The sequence below is a fragment of the Phascolarctos cinereus genome, unplaced genomic scaffold (genome assembly GCF_003287225.1).
Source record: "Phascolarctos cinereus isolate Bilbo 61053 unplaced genomic scaffold, phaCin_HiC Scaffold_5;HRSCAF=322, whole genome shotgun sequence".
NCBI classification, from domain to species: Eukaryota; Metazoa; Chordata; class Mammalia; order Diprotodontia; family Phascolarctidae; genus Phascolarctos; species Phascolarctos cinereus.
This window is the reverse complement of record NW_027555958.1, coordinates 286,777,518-286,804,277: the sequence shown is the minus strand read 5'-3', so window position 1 is coordinate 286,804,277 and position 26,760 is coordinate 286,777,518. Positions and strand designations below refer to the sequence as shown.

Here is a 26,760-nt window from a genome sequence, read left to right as displayed (position 1 = left end):
CATCTGTCAAATGAACTAGAGAAGGACATGGGGAACCACTCCAGTAGCTTTAACAAGAAAACCTCAAATGGGGTCATAATGAGTCAGACATGACTGAAAAGACGAAAGCATCAATAAAAATGAAATTTTCATTTCAAGGAGAGGCAGAAATATACACCTATGGCCTCAACTCTCACCATGAACTAGCACAGGTAATGATTATGCAAACTTGTAGCAATCCATTCCGGATAATGGTCTTGTTACATGTAAACATGTGCTTAACAGCCTTCTTCCCGGTGTGCCTTTGGTGCCCAACACGAGCTTAAGGGGGTCACAGATTGTATTAAATTTATTCCATGGCCCTTTAACAAGGAAGATTTTACATCAAGCCCACGGGACAGACCCTAAAGAAGGTGGCCGGAGGATAAAGAGTGGGTAAGCCACTGGGATAACTGAGCATCCATACATATTGTTACTCTTGGATGCAATCTCATTTGATCCTCACAATGACAATTATTATGCCCATTTTGTAGATGGGAAAATTAAGGCTCATGAATGTTAAAAGCCTTGTTTAACAAAGATCATATGGCTGGTAATCAGGCAGGGCCAGAACTAGAATTCAGGTCCTGGTTAGTCCTCTCTCTTTTATACATTATCACTCCTATTTAAGTAGAGTAACAAAACTGTTTTTGATGTGTATTGGCATCTATTTTAGTGCTTTGGAGTTATACCTTGCAGATTTTAAGGGAACTTATATATTACTAGCCAAATCCCCCAGCCTGAAAGGTATAAAGCCTTGGCCGCTATCTGTTGCCAGACAATGGCACTGTCCTGTGCTGGTAGTAGCGCAACTTGTCTGTCCTGAGATTCCTCTTGCAAGGCCTCCCCTTCCTACCCCCCAAACTGCCTTATTGTTTAATGGGGCATTTTTCTCCAGCAGAGGGCTTGTGACCTTTCTTCTCTCTAGCCCACTGGCTTAAATTGGTCTTTTCCCAGGTTCAGCTTCCCTTACTTACACTGCCCTTCTAACAAGCCTCTCCAGCAACTGTGCAGGCCCTGGCCGACAACCCAGAGTTCGCAAGGATGGGCACCACCTCCCTGGCACAGTGTCAGTCTCTGGGGAGTGGGATGCCCACAGCGGTGTGTGCACTCTGATTCTGGGCTTCCTCCACCTGGCTAGGGGAGCAGTAGTCTTCCAGGAAGATGGTAGCCAGATTGCTAAGTCTCTTATTTGCAGAGAGGGAGAAGCGGAGCATACATTCCACCACAGGCAGGGCTGTGAGCTCCTGGATGGACTGGGATGTGCTCAGGTACATGAGTGTTGTGACTGCTGACATGACTGTCTCCTCATTGGAGCTGGACAGGCAGTTGATGATGGCTTTGATGCCTCCCATCTGCAGAATATACTCTTTGTTGACTTTATCCAGGCACAGGTTGCAGAGGCCACCTACAGGACAAAACAAGTCAAAGATCTTGTTGGCCTTTGGACCGTAACCCTGGGGGGGACCGTGGGGGGTTGGGGGGAATGACTCTTGAAGGAGAGAGAGAGGGGGGAGGATGCCACATTTCTGCAATTCTAAAACTTGTTCACAGAATCACATCCCAGAATTTGAGAGTTAGAAGAAACCTCTGTGGCATTCTAGTCCAGTAGAGAGTTTGTTTGCAGTCATGTCTGACTCATCGTCACTCCATTTGGGGTTCACTTGGCAAAGATACTGGAGTGGTTTGCCATTTCCTTCTCCAGCTCATTTGACAGATGGGAAAACTGAGGCAAAAGGGTTAAGTGACTTGCCCAGGGTCCCACAGCTAGCCATGTTTGAACTCAGGAAGATGACTCTTCTTGACTCCAGGCCTGGTGCTCTATCCACTGTACCAGCTATTCCTATCTCCTATCCCAAAAAGAATCCCCATCACAGCATACCTGATGATGAGCTAATTCTTGGGGCTGTGGGGACTCTGCCATTTTGGATATCTCTTTTGGAAAATTCAGTTTCTGCTTGAAAAAAATCCAATGAGGGTAAACCCACCACCTTCTAGAGCAGCCTATCCCACTTTTGGATGGATGACTCCTGGAGCCCAGGGAGGCCCATGGATAGAAGCAGACGGACCAAACCTAAAAACAGAGTCCCTTCTAGTGAACCTCAGGACTAGACCCACTAGGAGAGGATCCTGTTACAAGAGAAGCAAGGCAGGAAAGATGAACTTCCATCACTGGTTTTGACGTTCTCTCTCTTGGGATTTCCATTTTCTGGTTCTTTTTTGCTTTGGAGCAGGTTCAGTTCATAATCATCCTCTTCCCTAACAAGTGACATGTAAATATCCAGATTTAAAGTAGGAATATAAAGTATGAGTATAAAAGTATGAGAAAAAACAGTGCCTTTCCTTCAGTCCCCTTGAAAAAAAGCTTCCCAAGTGGAACTTTTACTAGGAATCCATAGGAAAAATGAAAAAGATAAGCACAATGACGTCCATGTTTTCTGGGTCCTGCTCCCAACCTAATTAGAGTTTAGGCCCAGGAGTGGCTGGCGCCTGAGTCCTTGTCCTCTCCCCACCCCTGTCTGTTTAGCTACATCCAGCCTCAAAAACAGCTGAACGTGACATCATGCTGCTTCACCCACCAGCGTCTGCCTTGTCTCTTCCTGTCTCTAACCCAGCTTCTCTTGGAGTATCCGCTAAGTTCCTGTTTTCTGTCTCATTTGTAGAGCAGAGGTGATAAACCTATCATCTCTTTTCATTCCAAATTATTCTACTTGTCACTGCCAGAAAAGTCTTCCTAAAACAGCTATGATCATGTGTGACAGGACTGATATCTGTTAGTAGCACTTCACTACCTCCTCCTTCCTTCCTGGCGTATGGGGATCAGCTTTTACCAAAAGAAGACGAAGCTGCCAGCCTGGACCTAATTTGCCCCCAATTCGATCATGCGGCTTCCTCTTTTTGGATGGAGAGCTCTTGGGGCCCAGTGGGCCCATGAATGAAGGTAAAAGACCAAAGTTTCATCTAAAGGCACAAAAATTCTCAGCCACAGAGAGTTGCACATCCCAGCTGTTGGAGCAAAGTAAACTGCCTTTTGTCAGTTGTTCAGTGGCTTGTGAGCATGTCATTTCATCCCAACATGCATCCTCAACTAACAATGTGCTGAACTTGAGCCACTGCCAACATCATATAGCCTACCTTCTCCCCCCCAGCTACTCAAAATCCTCCAATGGCTTCCTTCCCCATTGCCAAATGAATACAGTGAAAGCTTCTGAACTAGATGCACTGAGGCCCTCCACCATCTGGCTCCAGCTAACCTTATCTCTGACTAGTTCCTTCCACATATCGCAAGTTTTACATACCAAACGACACTGCTATTTTTGAACTATGCCTAACTATGTCTACTTCTGGCCGCCTCATCGGTGTCAGAATTGCAGGACTGGATTTGAAGAGAGCACTGGAAGGAAAGAACAGGATCCAGAGACCTGGATTAGAATCCTGGCTCTGCTACCCATGTGTTGAGGAACCTCTGCCAAGGCCCTTCAGCTTTCAGAGCCTCAGTTTCCTCAATCCGATTCTTCTGTACATAGCACCACACACAAAACAAGCACACGGGCAACCAACTGACCAGACCAACCCCCCACCTTAATAAATAGCGAGCATTTATGTAGGGCTTTAAGGTTTGCAAAATGTTTTACAAATATTATCTCTTCTGATCCCACTAACAACCCTAGGTGGCAAGGTATTATAGTTATCCTCTTTTTACAGATAAGGAAATTGAGGCAAACAGAGGTTAAGGAACATGCTCAGGGTCACATGGCTAGTACTCTGATCCAATGATACTGGCTTCCTTGCTATTCCTCAAAGAAGATAAACCGTGTCTTCATTCTGGGCATTTTCGATGGCTGTCACTCATCTTCCTCCTCACTTCCTCCTCATCTCCACCTCCTGGCTTCCTTCAAATCTCAGTGAAAACCCCACCTTCTACAGGAAGCCTTTCTCAATTCCTCTTAATTCTAGTGCCTTGTCTCTGATTACTTCCTATTTAACTTGTAAATAACTTGCTTGTACATAGTTGTTAAGCAGCTGGTGGTATCAGGAAGACCTGAGTTCAAATCCAGCCTCAGATACTTGCTAGCTGTGTGACCATGGGTAAGTCACTTAACCCTGTTTGCTTCAGTTTCCTCATCTGTAAAAAAATGAGCTGGAGAAGGAAATGGCAAACTACTCCATTCTCTTTGCCCAAGAAAACCCCAAATGGGGTCATGAAGAGTCGAATATAACTGAACAACAACAATAAACATAGTTGTTTGCATGCTGCCTCGTTAGTCTGTGAGTTCTTTGAAGGCAGGGTCTATCTTTTGCCTCTTTGTTGTACTCCTGGTTCACAGTACAATGCCCATAATGCCTGGCACACGGTAGCCACTCAATAGGTGTTCATTGACTGACAAGTATCCAAGGCTGGATTTGAATTCAAGTCTTCCTAATTCTAGGTTTTCCAATGCTTTCTTTCAGTTTCCTCCAGATGTTATCCCCAAACTGCCAAAATTCCTTTAGGTGTTGTATTCACCTCCTGCTACCATTGACGTTGCTTCTGTCTCTTCTTTCTCGAATGCCTAGCATTCGGCTTTTACTTAATCACTTCTCACTTCTATTGCTCCATTTCTCAACACTTCCTGTCCTATCTCCCCCCACTCCCCCCAACCCCCCAAATCTAGCATTGTTTCTCATCCCAAAGACCACAACTCTACCATGTTAGTCATGAAAGAACTCTCCAGGGGCTTCAGGCACTGCCTAGGGAAGAATAATTTACTTTGTCCTGGCCTCCTGCAATCTTTGGGCCCACATTCCACACTGGAACCTCACTACTAACTGGAGTCTAAGGGCAACAAAGCATACATTAGTTATGTAAGTCTCTTGGTTAACAGCTGTGGTCACTAAAATAATGCCTTCCATCCTGAAACTGTTTGCCTCCCTGGCCTACAGCATTGTTATTAGCAGATGTAATTATAGCACCATATACTGTGGAAGCATATGAAAAACACTTTTAGTTCAAATGAAAATACAAAGAAATAAATACTTCTCCAGTCTAAAGTTCTTTCTAGACTTAACCTGAAGGAAACTTTACCAGTACTAAATCAAACCTCTTAGGAAATGCTTTGCACTAAAATTCTTTCTCATGGACCTAACCTTTTCTCTCAGGAAAGTACGTTACAGGTTAAGAAGGAAACCTAAGGCCTTGAAAAATGGTATAAAAGTAACAGCTAGTCTTAGAATGAGAAATATTTAGGTCTAGTTAAGGTCATTGCCTTTTCCTATTTAATGATCCACCTAATGGCAGAACCCTCTTTCAATATTTTCTGAAGGGATTAGAGTATTAGGAGGTCCCTCAGATTACTTCAGGTCCTTTGTGACTAGCTGTGAGACAGCCCTTGACGGGAAGGTCAAAGAGGGATGAGGTGAATTAGGAGAACGACCCTCTGGACAGAGTGGCTATTGTACTGTTAGATAAAGTAAAAAGTTAACTGTGAGCCGTGTAACTGTATTAGGAGCTCTCCATGTTCAAGATTCCTATAAATGTTAACTTCAAAGTGTCTTATGTCAAAGGTGCAACTGAAGGCCTGAGGGGACTGTGCCACTCGGCGCATCTCTCTCTGGCAGATTAATGCTTGAATTTAGATTAATGTTCAATGAATAAAAACTTTCTGGCAGACTTGTGCCTGTAACAGAGTAGATTATTAATTTTTTTTTTCACGCTAGCACCAAGAGGAAAGTAACCTCATCAATCCCAGGCATCATCTTCTGAAATCAGAGCTCTGGAGCTGGTGAGACAAGAGAAGCCCAGCAAGGTTACAAGTTCAGGAGCAGTCTTCCTGTTCCTCTGTATCTTCTTTAGTATGGGCTGCAGTAAGTCTGTGCTTACTCAATAATGAAAAGTGGTGGAAAAAAAGACAGCCAAATAGCAAAAGAACAGCAAAGTAGGAAATGCAATCAGTCCAAATGGGAAGATAAACAACAGAAAAGGCAAGAAAGGGACAATTTAGGAAAAAGTTTTGGAAAACTGAGAAGTGATTTTGCATAATTAAAAAAAAATTCACCTGAACTGATCTTTTGCTGTTGAAAAGCATCTGCAGATACAACCGTATTGAAAGGATGAACTCCACGCTCTCTTAAACGCAGAATAAATGAGGTCTAGGTCACCTCTAACGTTTAAGGGTTTAGAGTTGGCAGGGACCTTGGAGAGCTCCCCAAAGAGGCAAGATTCCATTCTCTGGTTCTAAACTATGGCACATGGGCGGTCCTTATGAGACAAACAAAAAAATAAAACCTTCTGGGGCATAAAAAGAGAAAAGCAGATTTAATATTAAAACTGGAACACAGGGGTCATAAGTGAAGGAAGGATAATAATAGCTCACACTGACACAGAGCTTGGTTTACAAAGCATTTTTATTAAAGGAGCAACATCTACCCCCACCATATGCCAGGCTGTTTTTCCTTAAAAGGTGCTAAAACTGAAACTGTTCTTGTGACATAATTTGTCTGTGGAGTTGGACCACTGAGCTCCCTTTCTGTGAGTACAAAAGCTAGCTTACAAAGAGTCAAGAGCTCCTCTCTCAGGCTTTACACAAGACAGAACCAACATAGAGACCAGGAAGTAACACTCAACTGAATCAATGCTGAATATCCTTTCCATGCAATGGCTAAGTAAACTTATTAAAAAACAAACAATCAGATTGCCTGTGAGTGACTTTTGTTTCAATCCTGAACCACAAGACTGGGCTGGATCAGGCCTGGCCTACATAAGAATCCTGTGTGGTAGGTAGTTCAAATACTATTATCTCTATTTTAGAAGTTAAAAAATGGAAGCTTAGAAGGGCAAGTGGGTGTCATAGTGAAGAGAGTGCTTGATCTGGAAGTCCAGGAAGACCTGAGTTCAAATCTAGCTTCAGAGATGTAGTAGCTATTCGATCCTGGGCACTTCACTTAACCTGACTTGCTTTCCTCAAATGTAAAATGGGGATAATAATAGCACCTACCTCAATCAAGCAATAAACATTTATTAAGTGCCTACCATGTGCCAGGCACTGTACTATGCACTAGAGAAACAAAGAAAGGCAAAAGACCCTGCCCCCAAGGAGCTCACAAGTCTAATGGGAGAGTGTACAAATGAAAACTGATTTTAATTCTATTTTTAAGACAATCAATTTTTTTGACACAAACCTTAATTTAACAGAAATTTCTTTTTTGTTGTTCTTAGGTTACAACCCCATAAGCCCAACCTCCTACTTTGGTAACTCCACTCTTTACCTACAACCTGGAGAAACTTTCCTAAAGGTCAAGCTTTTATCTTGTCATTACCTCCACTCAGGACTCAATTTTGTTGTGAATTGAATTTCTACCCTTGTATTGTCTATCTTTGAAACCTCACCCACTACCCACTCATCCAGAATTTAATTTTTTTGATAACCTCCCCTCCCCTGCACCTGCAACTTAAATTCAAATTGATTCAATCAAAGCAGTGCCAGCCTGTGGCAGACTCCACCATCTCTGCAGACTAATCCTATCACCTGAGGATTACTCCCATCTCCTAACAAGGAAGTAACGGGGAGGAGCTGCGATGAAGCTTAACCTACCTCCTTATTAAAACGTCTACCAATGGGGATTGTGATGATGTAATGTCAGGCCAATCAAAAGAAGACACACTTCAGGCACTGGGGCTTATGCTTCCTCATCTTGCTAATTGTTATAAAAGACCCTCTCAGTCCTTAACTCAGAGTCTCTGGTCCTTGAGAGAGGCCACCGATTCAATTTATTGGTCACTGCTAGCCTAACTAGTAAACTGATCATGCTCGGAACCTCGTCTCTCAGTTCACCTTAATTTCAACAGACAGGAGACGACATGTAAACACCATGTATAAATGAGCTATGTAAAGGATAAAAAGGAAATAATCAACAGTGAGAAGGCACCAGAATTAAGAGGGACTGGGAAAGGCTTTCTGTAAAAGTAAGATTTTTAGCTGGGATTTGAAGGAAGCCTGGAAGCCGAGATGAGGAAGGAGCATTCCAGGAATGGGACACAGCTAGTGAAAAAGCCTGGAGCCTACAGATGCAGTGTATTTCTTGAAGAACTGCAAGAAAGCCAGTATCACTGATCAAAGAATGTTTGCTGGGGGGAGGGGGAGGCTAAGTCAGAGGTGGGGAACCTGCAGCCTCCAGGCCACAGGTGGCCCTCTGGGTCCTCAAGTGCGGCCCTTTGACTGGATCTAAACTTCACTGAAAAAAATCCCCTTAATAAAAGGACTTATTCTGTAAAATTTGGACTCGGTCAAAAGGCGTGTCACACCCGAGGCCCCAGGTTCTCCACCTCCAGGCTAAGTTATGAAGGGCTTTGAAGGCCAAACAGTGACTTTGTATTATCCTGGAGGTAATAGGGAATGACCGGAGTTTGAGTGGGGGAGTGACATGGTAGGACCACGTTAGCAAAAATAGCTTTGGTGGCTGAATGGGAGATGGATTGTAGCGGGGAGAGACTTGTGACAGGCAGACCCAAGAGCAGGCTATTGCAAATAATCTATCTGTGAGGAAATAAAGGCCTGTATCAGGGTGGTGGCAGTATCAGAAGAAAAAAGGGGACATATTCTCCCAGGCTTGTTGTGAGGATCAAATGAGATAATATTTGAAAAGCACCTTGCAGATGTTAAAGTGCTATAGAAACATTAGCTATTGTTAAATGATTTGCTCATGGTCACCAGGTTATTAAGTGACAGAGCCAGGATTTCAATTCAGGTGTCTTGATTCCAAAATCCAGTCCCTTCCAGCATACAAAGATTGAATAAATGAATGAATGAGTGAATAAGCATTTATTAAGTAATACCTACAAAGGTCTGAGCTAAGTGCTGGGGCTACAAATAGAATAGCAAGAGAGTTTCTGCTCTAGGAGGATTAATTTACAGGCTGGGCCTGAAAGCCTGGTCAGGATGGCAGGTAATCCAGTTTGGGTGCAGTGTAGAGGGGAAATAAGGTTAACATATAAACTCATCTTTAGTGTCATTTCAATTAGCAGAATGAATGAATAATAGAGGGAAAAACCTGGTGTACTGTTTTAAGAAATACATTAGACTGGGAATTCCCTGAGGGTAGGAACTGTCTTGCCTTTCTTTGTAGCCCCATTACTTAGCACAGTCGTGCAGTCATCCGACATTTGTGGTTTTCTTGGCAAAGACACTGGAGTGGTTTGCCATTTCCTTCTCCAGCTCATCTTACAGCTGAGGAAACTGAGGCAAACACAGTTAAGTGACTTACCCAGGATCACACAGCTAGTAAGTGCCTGAGGCTGGATCTGAATTCGGGAAGATGAGTTATCCTGACTCCAGACCTGGTGCTCTATTTACTGTGCCACCTAGCTGCTTACTTAGCACTGTAGTAGGCGCTTAATAAATACTAATTGGTTGACAAACAGAAATGTAATACAGAAGACCAATCAAACACCACTGAATTACGACTGGCTCAAACATCAACTTAATTTGAGAACCTCAAAATCAAGAAGACTGTTACCACATCTATTACTTTGATCTGCTGCCCAAGGGCTTGAAACAGACCTAATGAATGCAGTATCTTTGCTAAAGGTGAATAGTTAGACTTAGTTATGTTCTGTACCCAAAAAAAGGCATTTATATATTAAGTCTGAAAAAAAACACTAACAGTTTAAGGGTTCCCACTCTCACGGGAAATGCAAATTAAAACCACTCTGAGGAACCATTTTACATTCATTAAATTGCCAAGAGTGGTTATACATCATACAATTCCGTTCCAGAGAAGTGCTGGAGAAACAGACACACATTACAATGCTGGTGGGACGATGGATAGGTGCAAGCCTTTGGGAAAGCAAAAAAGAATTCTACAATATGAACCAAGAAACTAATCATGGTGATCTAACTGCTAGGAATATACCCTAAAGGGGTTATCAAGAATGAAAAAGACAGTTGTGCAAAAGGACTCACAGAAGCTTGGTCTGTAATAGCAAAAGACCAAAAAACCAGGAACAACCCATGTGTCCTACAATTGAGGGATAAATACTAAGATAAAGACCACAGAGAAATATGGGAGAATATAGGCTTTGGATATACAATAAAGACAGAACACAAACATATTGTGAATCCATAATTATAACAACAAAGAAGGCAGTGTGGTTCAGAGGGAAAGAGTCCTGGATTTGGAGTCAATGGCCCTGGGCTGGATTCTTGGTTGTGATCCTACAACATGCCTGACCCTGGGTAAGTCACTTAACCTCTGGAGGCTTCAGTTTTCTATAAAATGGGGGGGGGGGACACGGCGGGGAGAGGGTTTGGACTCAAGGGCTCTTAGCCTGCTGTCCTTGAACTTCGGTTTTTAAAAATTTATATTCTGATAACTTTGTTGCTGTTGTATTGTTTCAGTCGTGTCCGACTCTTTGTGGCCCCATTTGGGGTTTTCTTGGCAAAGATACTGGAGTGGTTTGCCATTTTTTTCTCCAGCTCATTTGACAGCTGAGGAAACTGAGACAAACAGGGTTAAGTGACTTGCCCAGGGTCACAAAGCAAGTAAGTATCTGAGATTGGACTTGAACTCAATTCTTCCTGACTCCAGGCCTGGTGCTCTATCCACTGTGCCACCTTGCTGCCATATATTTTATCTTATGCATTTAAAAACATTCTGAGAAGGGATCCATAGGTTTTAACAGACTGCCAAAGAAGTCCATTACCCAAAAAATAGTTCAGGCAACCCATGGGCTATATCACCCTCAAACTACTTTTAAGTTATAGACCTAAGATTAAAAAATCTACAGAAGTAACACAAAAATACACAACATAAAATGCTCTTTAGGAGTTTGAGAAATTAATAGTGGATGGGTCCTAGGTCTAAGTGACACAAATGTTTTCAGACAAAGACAATATTCCACATGAATGTTTTACAAAATAAAAGAGGTACAGTCCCTTAATAGATTCTTAACCTTTTTTGGGTCATGGACCCCTTCCACAATTTGTCTGATTTGAAACCTGTGGGCCCTTTCTCAGAATATTTTTTAAAATACATAAAACACATAGGATTACAAAGGAAACCCATTATATTGAAATAAATCTATCTAGGAAACAGTATAAAAAATATATATGTATACACACACACACACACACACATATACACACATATATATATAAAGTTCATGGACTCCAGGTCAAGAATTCCTGCCTTAAATGAAAATCTGGTCCACTGGGCCACTGTCTATTTCATCTACAAAGACCTTCCCGCTGAAATCTCTTTGTATTTGTTTTGTATACATTTTGCATTTATTTATCTGTGTATATGTTATGTCCCCTTAGTGTAGAATGTAAGCTGCTCCAGAGCAGGAATTACGTTTTATATCCTCAGTGCAGGAATGACAGAATTACAAAATGGAATTTAAATGAAAAATAGGACACCTTATGTTTGTGCTAACACCAAAATTTAATGGCCACGTGATTCATTCTAGTGCTTATAAGTATAAAATCTACCACAAACAAAAAAAGCTGCATTATTCCCCATCAATTTTAATGGGGAGCCAACTGTCTGACCCACAACTGGTTGATGCCACCCTGATTACTTAAGGCCCTAATGAAATCCATGAAGACTTTTACAGTCCAAGAGACACCTCCTTGTGTCAAAGCTACGCTATGCCACTCTCTCCAGTCCAGAGACTGGACCTAAATCAATGGGCACCATTGAAAGAACGGCTGCATTCTGTCCTCAGTGGCCCTCTCACAGCTGTCGTGTGTGCTAGCAGCGCCACCTGCTGGTGGTTCCAAGAAAGAAACTATTCCTGCACAGCACGTGGTTTGCAGAAATAACTCACCCTTATCTATTTAATGGGCAGCTAGGTGGCCCACTATATAGAGTGCTAGGCCTAGAGTCAGGAGGACTTCTCTTCCTGAGTTCAAATTTGGCCTACTTACTAGCTGTGTGACCATGGGATGGGCAAGTCACTTAACCTTCTTTGCCTCTGTTCCTCATCTGTAAAATGAGTTGGAGAAGGAAACAGCAGACCACTCTGGTATCTTTGCCAAGAAAACCCCAAATGGGGTCACAAAGAGTCGGACTGGACAGAAACAACTCAACTTCCTGATCTCAGGTCTAGTGCTCTGTGAGCTATGGCACCACTTAGCCGCGCCTTTGGGTGTTGCAAAAACAGAAAGACAGCGCCTGAATATGGCTTGTTACAGAATTAGTAAAGAGCAAGATCTGGCAACTGATTGGATACATGGGGTGAAGCAGACTTAAAGCCTTTGATGCCTCCTTATGGCATGGAAGTGACCCATGAATTCTTAAAGGCCGTGCCAGCCTGCTATAAATTCACAAAGGAAAGGTTCATTGCCAAGCAGCTGGAGGAGAATGAATTCCATCTACAGAAACTCTCAACTACCATCTGCTAAATCACAGAGACTGTCATCTGTATCGGGAGACACAGACCTGCATAGTAGTGAAGCAGCTAGCATAGAGGATCCAGGGCCTAACCATCCATCCACTGCTGCTGTCACTAACTGCTACCTTGTGTCATGCTAACAAGCTTGAATCAAATAGTGATTTTTTAAAATTAAATATTATTTTTTTCAATCAGCAAAGATCATCCCTTTTGTCTACCCATTCTTCCCCCCACCCCAAATAGAGAACAAAAGAAAAACAATACCCCTATTACAAATATGTATCATAAGGCAAACAAATTTCTAATCAGTTTACTTACAAAAGTAAACTAAATAAAGAATTGACCTTCCTAGTGTATCCCTTTCCTTTTTTTTTTTTTGAGCCCATCAGGGTTAAATGACTTGCCCAAGGTCACACAGATAGCATGTATCTGAGGTAGAATCTGAACCCAGGTCCAACGCCCAAGTCCAACAGCATATTTACTGTGCCGCCTTTCCTTGCACATCTTAGCATTGCAAATTGCTTCATGGAATGTAGGGAAGAGAATAATGAAGGGGAATATGCATTTACTAAGGACCAACTATGTAGCAGGCACTGTATTACATATTTTTTAAATATTACATTTGATCCTCACAACATCCCCATGATGTAGGTGCTATCATTATCTCCATTTTATAGTTGAGGACACTGAGGCAGACAGAGATTAAGTGACTTGTCAGGGGTCACACAGCTAGTAAATGTCTAGGGCTGGATTTGAACTCAGGTCTTCCTGAGTCCAGGTCCTACATTCTATCTACTGTCCAGCAGGCTGCCTCGGCAGGGATTCCTGTGGCCACTAGGCACTTTAATCTGTACCACTGAAGTAACAGCTTCTTTCTCTGTGTCTTGGGGCTTGGCTTACTTGAGAGGTAGCTGCTTTGATACTTTTAAGAATTTCAGCACATTCTCTAGCCAAGCCGGCTGGCTGTCTTTCTGTGCCTCACGTATAACATTCCCAACATCTCCCAACTTCAGGCTTTGCATGTTTCCCAAAGGCATGGAATGGCCGCCTTCCTCATCTGCACCTCCTGGAATCCCTGTCTTCCTTCAAGAGGTAGTTTAGTAAGCACACTTTCTCTATGACGCCTTCCTTTGATCCCCTCAACGGCCAGTGCCCTCCCTCTCAAACTACCTCGTGTTTAACTGTTCCCTGTTTCTTCTCTTTTTTGTTACAGGCCCAGTCAGAATGAAAGCTCCATGTGAGTGGGGATTGTTTTGTTCATTGTACTTTTATCCCAGGACAGTCGTCTTGACTTCTGTCTTGTCTCTGGACTTAGTGCAAGGTAGTTGTATAATAAACACCTGCTGATGGGCAGCCTGCTAGAGCCATATGTTAGATGCCCAGACTATAGTACATGTTTTGTTTCTGCTCTTGTAAACTCTGTTAATATGGGGACGGGGTGAGTGTTTTTAAAAATTTCATTACAAACTCTTTCGCTTTGTGCAAGACATGAAATGTCATGCATGCTCAGGAAACTCATTAGGAAGCAGGTGTGTGACTGTGGGCAAGTCATCTGCTCTCAGCGTCAGTAAAAAGGAGGTAATGATAGGGTTGGTTAGGAAAGTACTTAAGTGCTTTAGAATGTTAAAGTGCTGCATAAACACAAATTAGTATTAACCCTGAGCATTTGTATGACACATTTACTTGAAAAGTAATTTTATTTTTTCAAAGTGCTTTTCAATATTTTTTTTTCTAGACCTATGATTTCTTTTTCTTTTTAATTTTATTGACTACTTTTGTTATATTTCTTCCCCCTCTTCTCCCTGGACATCCATCTCTTAAAACAAAGAATAACAAAAGGAAGAAAGGGAAGAAAGTAGTTTAGTAAAATTAATCAATATGCTATAATTTCATTATTTGGAAAATCCCTCCACAGATGCAGGTAGCAACCCATCTATAATTCATAGTCTCTGAGAAATGTTTGAGATACTGATATGTTAAGCTACTTGCCCAAGGTCACACAGCTATATGTGTCAACGGGAGGATTTGAACCCAGGTTTTTTGACTTCCAGGCCAGCTTTTTCTTCAATATGCCACACTGTCCCTTGTTTGATATTATTATTTTATTCTCATGCTATCTTTCTAAGATAAGCAGCAGGTATTATTATGCCCATGTCCCATAGGTGAGGAAAATGAAGTTAACAGACCCCACTCTGTATAGTATGAGAAATAATTGGACCCCTACTCTATTTCAATCAGTATTAATCAGTTTAATATTTTAAACCATATAGAGATAATTAGATAAGATAGGTTCTTATATAATGGGCCCTGAACTTTAATGTAATGTTCATTACTAGTTTACCAAGTGAGGAAGGTCTGGGGTCCACTTCATTAGAGGGCACCATAGACCCTTTAATGTACATTAAAGGACCACTGGCTTAGAGCTCTGCCTCAGTGGTTTTTCTTGCAGACTGGGCGATTATAATCCCTACAATAGGTTGCAGAGAGAGTTAATGCATGGCTATCAAAAGTAATGATGTATTTCCCATGATCATTATCACCACTAACATATTATTCCCGTCCAACAGCCTGGGCAGAGAAGACCCCAAAAGTCTTCCAAAGCAGAGGGGAAGGGGAGGAGGGTATAAGATTACAAGACAAGGTTAGTTCTTCCATCACCCAATCCCTCGGGCCCTTTACCGATGGCAAATTCCACTAAGGTATCGCTGTCCTCGCTCAATACATCAAGGAATAAGTCCAACACTTGCAGCTCCCGGAGATACTGGTAGTTGTTGGGGTCATAGGCAAAATTTGCTAGATTGGCCAGGACCTGCTCCTTGGCTTCTGTAATGGAAAGGAAACATCAGAGAGTGGATGAGGGACACTGTTCCTTGGAATAGAAGAGGGGAAAGAAATGTCAATGTTATTAAGGGGTGATAATTGGCCATAAAAAAGTTCTAATCAGGTTCTTAGGGTTGAGGTGTAAACACTCAAATGTTCAAAAGAATGAGGCTGAAAATCCCAACCAGTATGGAGAGTGGGGTGACTTGTGACACTCAAGCTGCAATGCTTGTATTTCTGCCACAGTTGTGGTACCATTTTCTGAATATCAAGTGCAGGCTGATCTACCACCTAGAGAAGGTGATGGGACTAGAAGAATATTTCTCTAGACTCGAGGCTGTTTGGAAGAATGAAGGGTTCCTAAGGGAAAGAGAAGACTCCAATGGTAAAAGAAGGGGTATGACATGATATCCATTCTTGACATACTGGACATCCTTGTAAGGATAATGGAAGATGGAAGAGAATTAAATAGGAAAAGAAGAGCTGTACCATTAGGACTTAAAAAAATTATAAGCTCTTCTGAAGGGAGAGCTGGAGGCTATGAGGAAGACGAAGCTGCTTGTCCTCTAGAGGAGAGGGACAGTTCTCAGTTAGAAGAGGATCCTACAAGGGACAGTGGAAAAAAGTGAGAAGAGTCACAGTAACTAGTAATTCCCTGCTCACAAGGATTGGGGCTGGCTATTTGTTGGGGCCTGAAAACAACAGAGAAGTGTGCTGTCTTCCCAAAGTATGCATCCAAGGAGGACCCTCCCAAGACTTGTCCAGATGGATGACAACTACCCACTTCTAGTCATTCAATAGGTACAAGTGACCTCTGCTGAAAGGACCTTAAAAAGAACCTCTCTCTCTGCCAAAGGCAGAGCAGTTAAGAATTTCTTAACTTGCCTTGGTGAATTTCGTCCTTCAAAAGGTAGAGGAACCAATTAGGAGAGATTCTTTTCTGGATCTGAATCTCACCAATCAAGAGAACCTGGTTGTTGGGATAGAAATGATGGGAAGCCTGGAGGGAAGTAACCACTCCTTCCTAAAGTTTGCAATGGAGGAGAGTGGGCCATCTCTAGTAGTCCTGATCTATATCTTGGCAGTGGACCCAGATGACTGTGGAGGAAAAAGTGAGGCTGGTGACCCTGCACAGCCCTCCCTCACTTAAATCCAATTCACTTGCAAGTCTTCCTGATCTCATGGTCCTCTTTGAGAACAAAGGACAAATAACAACAACGGAGAAGAAGAAATCTAGGCAGTCTTACACGTGCCCTAAATTAGTGGAGAGACAATTTCAAAGGAAAGAGAGATAGGATCCCCTGGATCACAATGCCCCCAAAGGAAGGAAGCCTAGAAGGGAGAGGGGAGATGTTCAAGAGGAAATTCTGAAAACAGAAAAGGGAAACAATTCTAATGAGAAAAAAAAAACCAACGGGATTTGTCTGAAGAGACTGATGTGGCTACAGAGGGGATTCACCAACCAACTTAAAACTAAAGGAGAAATTTACAGAAGATGGAAGCAATGACGAGTAACAGAGAATTAATATAAGCATGTGGCACTGTTCTGTAAAAAGTAATGAAAGGAATGCTAAAGCTCAGGATGAATTGAAGTTATTGATGGCAACTAAATACAACAAAAAAAAGATTCATTTTAGCTCTCCCGGGAGGAAAAAAAGGATCCAAGAAGGGATAGAGCTTCTGCTCGGGGTAGATGGGAAGTTGATAACTAACAAGAGAGAGCACACAGAGCTGCTTAATTATTTTGTTTGTTTTTTCTGCCAAGGAGAATGACTTTTATGGTAGAAATGACAAAACAAAATCCACTAACAGGAAGTTAATCCCCAAGAAAATTAAAGTGCCTCTCTACCCTTGATGAAAATTCACATAGCCCAGATGAACTAGCTACATCCTCAGGACCGGAAAATAGTTGCAGATGTGATCACTGTCAGTGATATATGAAAGATCTTGAAAACTGGGAGAGGTGCCACGGGTTTAGAAAGAAAGGCAAATGTCTCCCTTTTCAAGAAAAGGAAGACAAAGCCTATGAAATATAGACCAGTGATTTCAATTTTTGGGAAAATCCTGATCATATCATTAAAGGAGATGGTTGGTGAACATCTAGAAGGAAAGTGGCAACTATGAAGAGCCAGCATTGACTTCATGGAGAACAGGTCATGCCCGACTCACCTCACTTCCTATTTGTCAAGAATACTAAATTGGTACATGAGAGGGAATGCTGAATTTAAGAATGGCTCATCTAGATTTTAGTAAAGATTTTGATAAAGTATCTCATACAATTTTCATGGAGAAGATGGAAAGATATGGATTAGATAATAATATAAATCAGATGATTTCAGAACTGGTTAGATAGCAAAATTCAAAGAACAGCATTAGGCTTCAATGAAAACGGAGCAGGACGTCCAGTGGAGTACCCCAGGGGTTTGTGCTTGGGACGGCACCAATAACATTTTTAGCAATGACTTGGAAAAAATCCTAGATGATATCCTTATCAGATCTGCAAGTGGGAGAGATAACTAATACAATGGATGACAGAGTCAGGATCCGAAAAGAAATCTTGACAAGCTACAGCATTGGGCTGAATCATTAATAAGACAAAATTCAATAAAGATAAACGTAGACTCTTGCACTTGGGCACCAAAAAAATCAACTTCAACTGCATGGTGAGACAGCAGTGTGGCAAAGATCTGGAGGTTTTAGTACAAGTGCAGTCTCAGTCAGCTATCAAAAAAAAGCTTAATGTGATCTTGGGCTGCATTAATTGGGGCACAGCTCCCAAGAACAGGGAGATGATAATGTCACTGTACTCTGTCCTTGTCAGACCTTGTCTGTTATAATCCAGATGTATTCCAGCATATTCAGTTCTGGATGTTCTGTTTTAAGAAGGATGTCAGATAAGCTAGAGAGTGACCAGAAGAGAGCAACCAGGATGCTGAAAGGCATCGAGTCCATGACATATGGCCACCTGAAGGGACCTGACAAGTTTAAGGTGTAGAAGACTTGGTAGGGAATCAGGAAGGGGGGTTGGTGGAGGTTGGGGGGAGTAGAAGAAAAGACCTGACTCAAGTAATTGAAGGGCTGTTAAACAGAAGAGGACAAGGCTTATTCTGTTTGACCTGAGGGGACAGAACAAGGAGAAAAGGACCAATTCAGGCTCAATGTCAGGAAAAACAATGAGAGCTGTCCCAAAGTGGCATGGTCTCCCTTGGGAGGTACTAGGTTCCCCGTCTTTGGAGGTCTTCAACTGGAGGCTGCTGAGTACTTGGTAGGTATGTTATAGTGGGGATTCCTTTGGTGTAGGGGCTAGACTAGAGAACTGCCGAGGTCCCTTCCTTCTCTCAGGTAATGTGATTCCCTCAGCTCTTTCTCCCCCTTTTTCTTCAGAGCACCCTAGCTAGCCAAGATTAAGTGAGTGATGTGCTTAGCCAAGAAGATAACTCTTGGAATCTTTTAACAATGGAGAAAATGAAATGAGACAATAGGTGCTGAAGGGGAAAAAAAACATATAATGAGAGAAACTCCTTTGTTAGGAGAATGGGTTGCTCTTGTTTTCTGTTTCTGTTTTTTAATTTAAGTTGAGGAAAAAAAAAACCCTTGCAAAAAATTAAAAAGGTGCCAGCCTCATCAGTGGAGATTTGTCTTTCTGATAGATTGGAAATTGTGTAATAAACATAACATTGTTGATGTGATGGGACTGGACTGGTGATTTCATTGCTGTCGGGAGTTTCTAGTGACAAACTTACTCCACCAAGGCAGGTGCCTGGTACTCCTACTGCAGCTTACAGTCACAGGGACTTGCCAGGTTATCCAGCCACTATGTGTTTAATTTGCATTTGTTGTTGTTCAGTCATGTCCGATCCTTCATGACCCCATTTGGGGTTTTCTTGGCAAAAATACTGGAGCGGGTTTGTGACTTCCTTCTCCAGCTCATTTTAGAGATGAGGAAACTGAGGCAAACAGGGTTAAGTGCCTGGCCTAGGGTCATACAAGTAAGCGTTTGAGACCAGATTTGAACTCAGATCTTCCTGACTCCAGTTCCCGCACTCTATCTGCTGCACCACCGTAGCTCAAAAGAAATGGGAGATGTGCAAATTTAGAGCCATCTCCACACCAAATGCTCATGTGGACCATTTGTGTCCAACTATTTGTGGTAGAGCCTTCCAAGCTCACGTTAGTCTGATCAACCACAGTTGGACACATTTTAAATTGATTCCAACACAGTGAAGGCATTTCGGTCCTCTTAGAGAATGAAGGACAATAATGAAGCCTAAGTTGTAACAAAACCGTTAAAATAATAAATGGCATGTGAGCTGTTTTTTGGCGGGGAGCACGAAGCAAAGGATGCCAGGTCAGGACAAAGGACCTGGGTCTGACAGTCCCCCCCCCCCACCTTGGCTCGCTGTCTCCTGGAACTCAGTGACCAATGCCTGCAGGTATTCCAGCCGTCCTCCCGCTGGCACAACTTGAGGCTTTGGGTCCATGACCAGGGTGTTCTGGGGAACACCTCAGCAGGTGTTTTTGAATAAGCAGTAGACCTAGACAGGAAGAAAATCTATAAAGAAATACAGAAAACATCATGAAGGAAAAGCAGAAAGGTGTGAACCACTGCCCTCAGCTCTCATGCAGTAAGACAGACAGCTAAGTTGGTCCCTCTCTACATATATTCCAGACCGGCATGGCAGAAGATTAGCTAAACCCAGAATTGACTAAGAGTAAGAAAGTGAGTTGGACTGGTACCATTTAATGTTAAAGAGACCTAGAGGAAGGTCTCTAATATTATGCTCATGTAGCATCCATTTAAGTCATCTATGTGACACGTGCCCCAAAAAGGAAGGAAAGGAGAAAAAGAGAAGAGGGGAAGGGAGGGAGGGAAGAAGGATGGATAAAAATAAGAGAGAGTGTGGCCGGTAGAAAGGATGGAAGGAAGGGAGGGAGGGAAGGAAGGAAGGAAGAAGAGAGGAAGAAAGCAAAGGAGAGAGGAAAGAAAAAAGGGAGGGAGGGAGGTGGAAGGAAGAAAAGGAGGAAGGGAAGGAGAAAGGAAGAGAAGAATGGATGGAGGAAGGAAGGGAGGGAAGGTAGAAGGGAAAGAGGAAGAGAGGAAGGGAAGGAAGGAGGAAGGGAAGAGGGAAGGAAGGGAATGAGGCAGGAAAGGAGGGAGGGAGGGAGAAAGAGAGAGTGGAAGGAAGGGAAGGTATCAAGCCTTTATTAAGTGTCTACTATGTGCTACAAGCTGTGCTAAGTGGTTTACAAATATTGTTTCATTTGAAAGAGCTAAAATAATGTCCAGGGCCAAAAGGGCCCTGATGCCCCAGCTCAGTGCTCCTGCCAATTTACCACTGTAGATAACAAAGAGCTGGAAGAGACTTTGGGAGTTATCTCATCCAACCCCCCCCTCATTTTATGGATGAGGAAGATGAAGTCTACAGAGGTAAGTGCCCAAGGTCATCCAATTCTTAACCGTTAGAGGCCGATTTTGGAAAAGTTGTCTACTCATGACCTCTACATTCTCTGCTTTCCATGCCTTCTCACCTCTTGGCAATGTGGCTTCTGACCCTGTCACTCAACTGCAAAGCCTCTCTCCAAAGTTAACAAGTGATCTCCTGCCAAATCTAATAGTCCCCGTCTCCCCCCAATCCTTACCCTTCTAGATTTCTCTGCATGGATTGACCCTCTGTTGGCCACTCTTTCCTCCTAGATACCCTCTCCTCTCTGGGTTTTCATAACTCTGATCTCTGTTTCCCTCCTATCTGCCTACCTCTTTTCAAAATCTCCTTTTCAACTACCCCATGCCCCCTGTCGGTGTACCCCAAAGCTTTGTCCTGAGCCCTTTTCTCTCTCAACAATCTCACTTGGTGACCTAAGCTATTCTTACAGGTTTAATTATCTATATGCAGATGTACCCTAAACCTATATTATCTGGCCCTTTTCTCATTTCTGAGTTCTTGACTTGTATCTCCAACTGCCTACTGGATGTTTCAAATTAGATGTGCTGGAGGCACCTCAAAACATATCCAAAACGACTCCAAATTTCCCTATTCCTGCTGGAAGCAGTACCATCCCCTGTTACCCAGAACTGAAACCTAGATGCTATCCTTGACTCCTAACTCTCACTCATTATATTCAACCAGTTGTTAAGTCCTGTCAATTCTACCCTTGCAGCATCTCTCCTACACATCCCTTTCTCTCCTCTGATCCAGTCATCACGCTGGTGCAGGCGTTATCCTTCATACTTGGGACTATTTCGAAAGCCTATTGGTGGGTCTTCCTGTCTCAAATCTGTCCGCAGTCAAGTCCATCTTCCACTTGGCTGCCAAAGTCATCTTCCTAAAGTGAAGGTGTGACCATGACAAGGGGGAGCCAAGTGTCGCCCTATCTCCAGGACAGAAATACAAAATCCTCTGGTTGGTTTTTAAAGCCCTTCACAACCTGGCCCTTTCCTACCTTTATAGTCTTCTTATACCTTGCTCCCCCTTACTCTGTGATCTAATGCTGTTGGCCATGTGGCATTCCATCTCAATCAGTGCATTTTCCTGATGAACTGAGAATCCCCAATGCCTGGAACTTTTTTCCTCTTCATCTTGGTCTCCTGGCTTCCTTTCACTAAAACTCCACCCTCTTCAAGAAGCCTCTTCTGGACCCCCTAATGCTAATACCTCCCCTCTGTGATTATTTCCAAGTCATTCAGCACATATCATGTTTGTACAAAGTCATTTACATGCTGAGTCTGTGAGGGCAGGGACTGTTTCTACCTTTCTTCCTATCTTCAGCGCTTAGCACAGTGCCTAGCACACAGTAGACGCTTAATAAATGCTTGTTAACTTGACTTCACTTTGCACTGGTCTTCTTTGACGCCTGGAATGCACTCTCATATCTTACCTCTTGCATTTGTTTCCTTCAAAACTCCGTTCAAGCACCACCTTCTAATAGATACCTTTCTCGACTCCCCTCTCCCTCGTTCTCATTATAATTATTTTGCATACACTTACATAAATGTCCTCTTTCAACCCCACACCCCATTCTATGTAAGCTCCTTGAAGGACTTCCTCCACCCCCCCCCGTATTATTCCCAATAAGTGGCATACAGGAGGAGCATAATAAATGCTGGTTGGTTGATTGAACTTAGGTGCTCTGATTCCAGAGCTAGTGTTCTAGAGCAGGCCCTTCTTCCCGGCACACATGGTCTAGGTAAAGACCAAAGCAAAGCAACAAAAACAATTTCCTGAGTTTCAAGGATCCTCCCTCGATTTCCTTAAATCTCACTATGGGGGACGGGGGCAGGGAGAAAGATTCAGGCAGGAGCAGGGGTACAAGCAATGGGCTCCACAGACAGGAAGTCCCCGGGATCTGTCGCTTCGGGATTGATCTGGGGACCAGCGAACCGCCCTCGCAGACACCCACGACCACCTACCCAACCCACCGCACCTACCGCTCCCGCTCAGCGGCTCAGGTCCTCCGCAGCGGAAGGCCCCAGCCAGCGGAAGGGGCGTGGCCAAGCGACGCCCTTCGCAGATCCCAGTTGGCGGAAGGGGCGTGGCCAAGCACCGCCCTTCGCAGATCCCCGCGGGAGGAGGGGCGAGCGATGCAGAGAGGTGTGGGAGCTGAGGGAGAAAAGCACGGGAATTCTGGGGCAGCAGAGCTAGGACTCTGGCTAGACGCCAGATGGGGGCTCTGAGACTCGGGGATAATAAGAGCACCTGGCTCCCAGGATTGTTGTCAGTATGAGTTACTAAATATTCATCTCAAATGACATATTTGGAAAGCACTGTATAAATGGTACCTATTATTATTGATTCAGTGCTGCCAGCTTGGCCCCCTTGCCTTTCTTTACACACAAACCTCCATCTTTTTTCTTGGTGCCTTTGCACGAGCAGTCCTCCTTTGTCTGAAATGCACTCCCTTCTTGCTTTTGTTACTTTCAGTCCTAGTTTCCTTCAGATATCACCTCAAGCACCATGGTCTACATGAACCCTTTCCTGATTCCACTAGCTGTTCATGCCTCTCCCTCTTCTCCCACTCCAACTCAATTTTCTTTCATGAGGGGGCAGCTTGACCTAGAGCTGCCCTAGTAGCCTGGAGCAATGTTTTCCAGAGTTGGGGCTGAGTCCCCTGAAGAACGTGGCCTGGCACCAAGAAGGCCAAAGTCTGACTTCAAGGGGTGTGACAAAAACACACAAATTAGAAACATTAGTGAAGCCTGCTCCCATTCCATTTCCTTTCTTCCTGGCCTGTGGTGAGTGTGTCCTGCTTAACCCTATTAGGACTATTATAACCTAAACTTTTTTTTTTTGGCTAGGCAATGGGGTTAAGTGGCTTGCCCAGGGTCATACAGCTAGTAAGTGTTATGTGTCTGAGGCTGGATTGGAACTCAGATTCTCCTGAATCCAGGGCTGGTCCTCTATCCACTGCACCACCTAGCTGCTCCTGAGATCTTATCTTTGACTGCTGCAGATGGCAGAGCCCACCTGCTGAAGGGACTTGGGTGTGAAGATAGTGGGGGAGGGGAGACAAGGAATTTTGCTTTCCACTTCACCTGGACTAGCCCAAGTTTAGGTTTTAGGTGGCAGCTAGGTGGCGCAGTGGATAGAGCACCAGCCATGGATTCAGGAGGATCTGAGTTCCAATCCAGCCAGAGACACATGACACTTACTAGCTGTGTGACTCTGGACAAGTCACTCAACCCCATTGCCTAGCCAAAAAATAAACAAACCAAAAAAAACCCCAAAGATAAGCTCTCATCCCTGTACCCTTTGCCGTTTTTTTGTTGGAAAAAGTTGTATAGGATGAGTTAATATGGACTGGTTGTGATGCAGATATGTATTTGATATATCATTGTGCTGTCTACCCCCCAAAGACCCTGTTTCTACTAGAGCACCACTATTTGTTCCAAGTCTCTCCAAGACTACTCTTTCAACTTTAACTGTTCTTTTCAAAGTTTCTAATGATCTCTTGGTGGCCAAATCTGATGCATGCAAGTCACTCTGGCTCTCATTGATTGGCCAACTATAGGTCCCAGGCCAAGCCCCACTTGGTCATTGTTTGGGCCCTGGTTGGCCCAGAGTGAATGCAACTAGCAGTTGTTTTTGTTTTGGCCAGAAACCCTGGGGGTCTTTCCCTCCCACATTGATTTTTTTTAAAAAAACTAAGTAAAAGAGGCCATTCTCTTTTTTTAAAAAGAGGCCTCATTTCTTACCTAGCCTTAATCGTTGAATGGGCTTTGCCTCAGTCAAACTGAGACCTGGGAAAGACCTTAGCTTAAAAAGCTCAAGGCCTCCCACTGCATCCAGGGTGATCTCCAGTCATCCTGATATGTATTTTGCCACTGGACTCAGATGGCTCTGGGGGAGGAAGTGAGGCTGGTGACTTTGTACAGCCCTCTCTCTCACTTAAACCCAATTCACTTGCATGTCATGGCATCAACTCCTTGATGTCATGGTCCTCTTCGGGAATGAAGGACAGCCAAGCCTGATGGACTTTCCCCAGTCATTGTTCTTGTTCTCTCTGTAGCATTTAACACACTGGACTACACCTTTTCCTTGACCACACCTTAAGAGATACTCTCTCCCCTCAGAAAATGACCTTGGTGTGTTAACTATTAAAAACTCTTGTAAAGAAATAGAAATTGTGACATTTACCCTGTAACAAATTCAAGGGAAGAGGCTGCCACGGATTAGGATTAAAAGGAGTAATCACATATGTAAATCTTGGTTGGGTACATAAATTTAGCTCTCAGGTATAGCTAACAGACCGGTTGGCTGAGCCCTCAGAGGCTGGGGCACTCACCTCTCATGTAAAGTACCCACATATAAAGGATGTAAGGAAAATAAAGGGAATATCCGCTGCTGTCTCATTTTACAAAGGAACAGGGGCCTTTGTTGCAAGTTTAATAGGAAAAATTCTATGTGTAAGTACTGGTAAAGAATACCGTGTGTGAGGTATACCTGGTAGTGAAGATCTCCCCCCCCTCCCTTTCCAGGGCTTGTCTTTGCCTCAAGGGCTTTTTTTACTAGGTTTAGGGCAGGGGTGGGGAACCAGTGGCCTCTAAGTCACAGGTTCCCCACCCCTCATCTAGGGGGTCAATTTACATTTATATTATTTAAAAAAAATTTTTTTTAGGCAATTGGGGTTAAGTGACTTGCCCAGGGTCACACAGCTAGTAAATATCAAGTGTGTGGTCTGAGGCCCTACATTTATATTATTAGTCAGTCTTATCGGAATGCTACAGCCGGGGGCTTAAGGCTCAAGTCTGTGTCTCTGTTGACCTCCAGCTGTATTGACAATGTGGCTTCCAAGGTTATATAAGGGAATAAAAAGGCTCATCTAGATGGAGTTGGCATCCTTCAGACTTGGAAGATGTCTAAAACAAATCATGCACATCCTGCCCTACCAGACCAGACATGTTTACATATAGGGTGGGGGAAGTCCCATCTCCCCAAATTGAGTGCTGCAGTATCTTTGGTGAATACTCTGTTCATACTATGGTTAAATAGAACCTTGTGTTTAATTGTGGAATGACTAATGAATATCTCATTTTGTTCCAACATTGTACCTAAACTAATGGACTGGCTTGACTTGAGTCTTGCCCATTACAGGGAACTTGTGCTGGCTGGTTTAGGAATCCTATCTCAATGAACCTTAATTGTATTCGTGAGTTCCCCATGGATTCAATTTGCTCTTCCCTCCTAATGTATCTCCAACCTCTTCTCTTTCTAATCAGATCCAAGCTTTTCTCCAAATCCCCACTCTAGCACTAATCACATAGGCTAGTGACTACCAGATTTACTTTTAAATAAAGGAGAATAAAATAACGCCAATGAAAGAAGAGTGGGAGGGGCAGCTAGGTGGGGCAGTGGATAGAGCAGCAGCCCTGAAGTTAGGAGGACCTGAGTTCAAATCCAGCCTCAGATCAAACACTTGACATTTACTAGCTGTGTGACCCTGGGCAAGTCACTTAATCCAACTGCCTAAAAATAAAAAAAGAAAGTAATGGAGAAAAAATTAAAAAAAAAAAGAAGAGTGGACAAAGGGGAGAACAGTTCATTTGGACAGAATGCAGCAAATGCACATGCAGAGCAAAAATGGCTTCTCCTGCTTTTAATTCCTTAAATCCCTCATGGGAAGGAGGGAAAGGCAAAACTCAGAGTCAAGCAACTAATGGGAGTTACTCCTATCCCCAGCACAGAATAGTGGAGAAGAAGAAGATGTCTTATCAATCAACAATCTCAGCTGTCGGGCAGTCTCTCAGCCCCACTTTTGTCCACCCAAAACAACTACATCAGCAGTAATGGCAATGTGACAGTCTGTTAAAGTCTCAAAAAGCAGGAGAGCACATACCTGTTGATCCAGCATGTGGCTCAACCCTGCACTGCACACCTGGTGTGAACATGGGAGATTAAGTTCTTAAGCTTACTCCCTTTAGCTCCCCTTTCCCAGAAATCTCCCAATATATTCCATCATGAACTGGCGGACTCTGGGATAGCATCGGCTTGAATGTCTACCATTTCCCTAGAAATGCAGGTGCCATGCTTATATCTGCAGTTTTTTAAAAATTGGAG

At 43.3% G+C, this 26,760-nt stretch overlaps 1 protein-coding gene across 3 annotated transcripts; it reads right to left on the bottom strand.

Moving 5' to 3' along the window:
* Window positions 1-110: 110 nt before the first annotated feature.
* On the bottom strand, window positions 111-22,722 carry ARMC7 (armadillo repeat containing 7). 3 transcript variants are annotated; one of them, XM_021002530.2, is made up of 4 exons: window positions 22,635-22,722; window positions 19,599-19,760; window positions 15,068-15,211; window positions 111-1,426 (listed from the first exon to the last, which is right to left on the bottom strand). In XM_021002530.2, exons 2-4 carry the CDS (start codon window positions 19,687-19,689, stop codon window positions 1,089-1,091), a joined length of 573 nt encoding a protein of 190 aa, XP_020858189.1. In that variant the 5' UTR covers window positions 19,690-19,760; window positions 22,635-22,722; the 3' UTR covers window positions 111-1,088. The 3 variants fall into 3 exon arrangements, with proteins under 3 accessions (XP_020858189.1, XP_020858192.1, XP_020858191.1); XM_021002533.2 differs by having other exon boundaries at window positions 19,599-19,743; window positions 22,635-22,684; XM_021002532.1 differs by having other exon boundaries at window positions 22,631-22,679.
* Window positions 22,723-26,760: the final 4,038 nt, after the last annotated feature.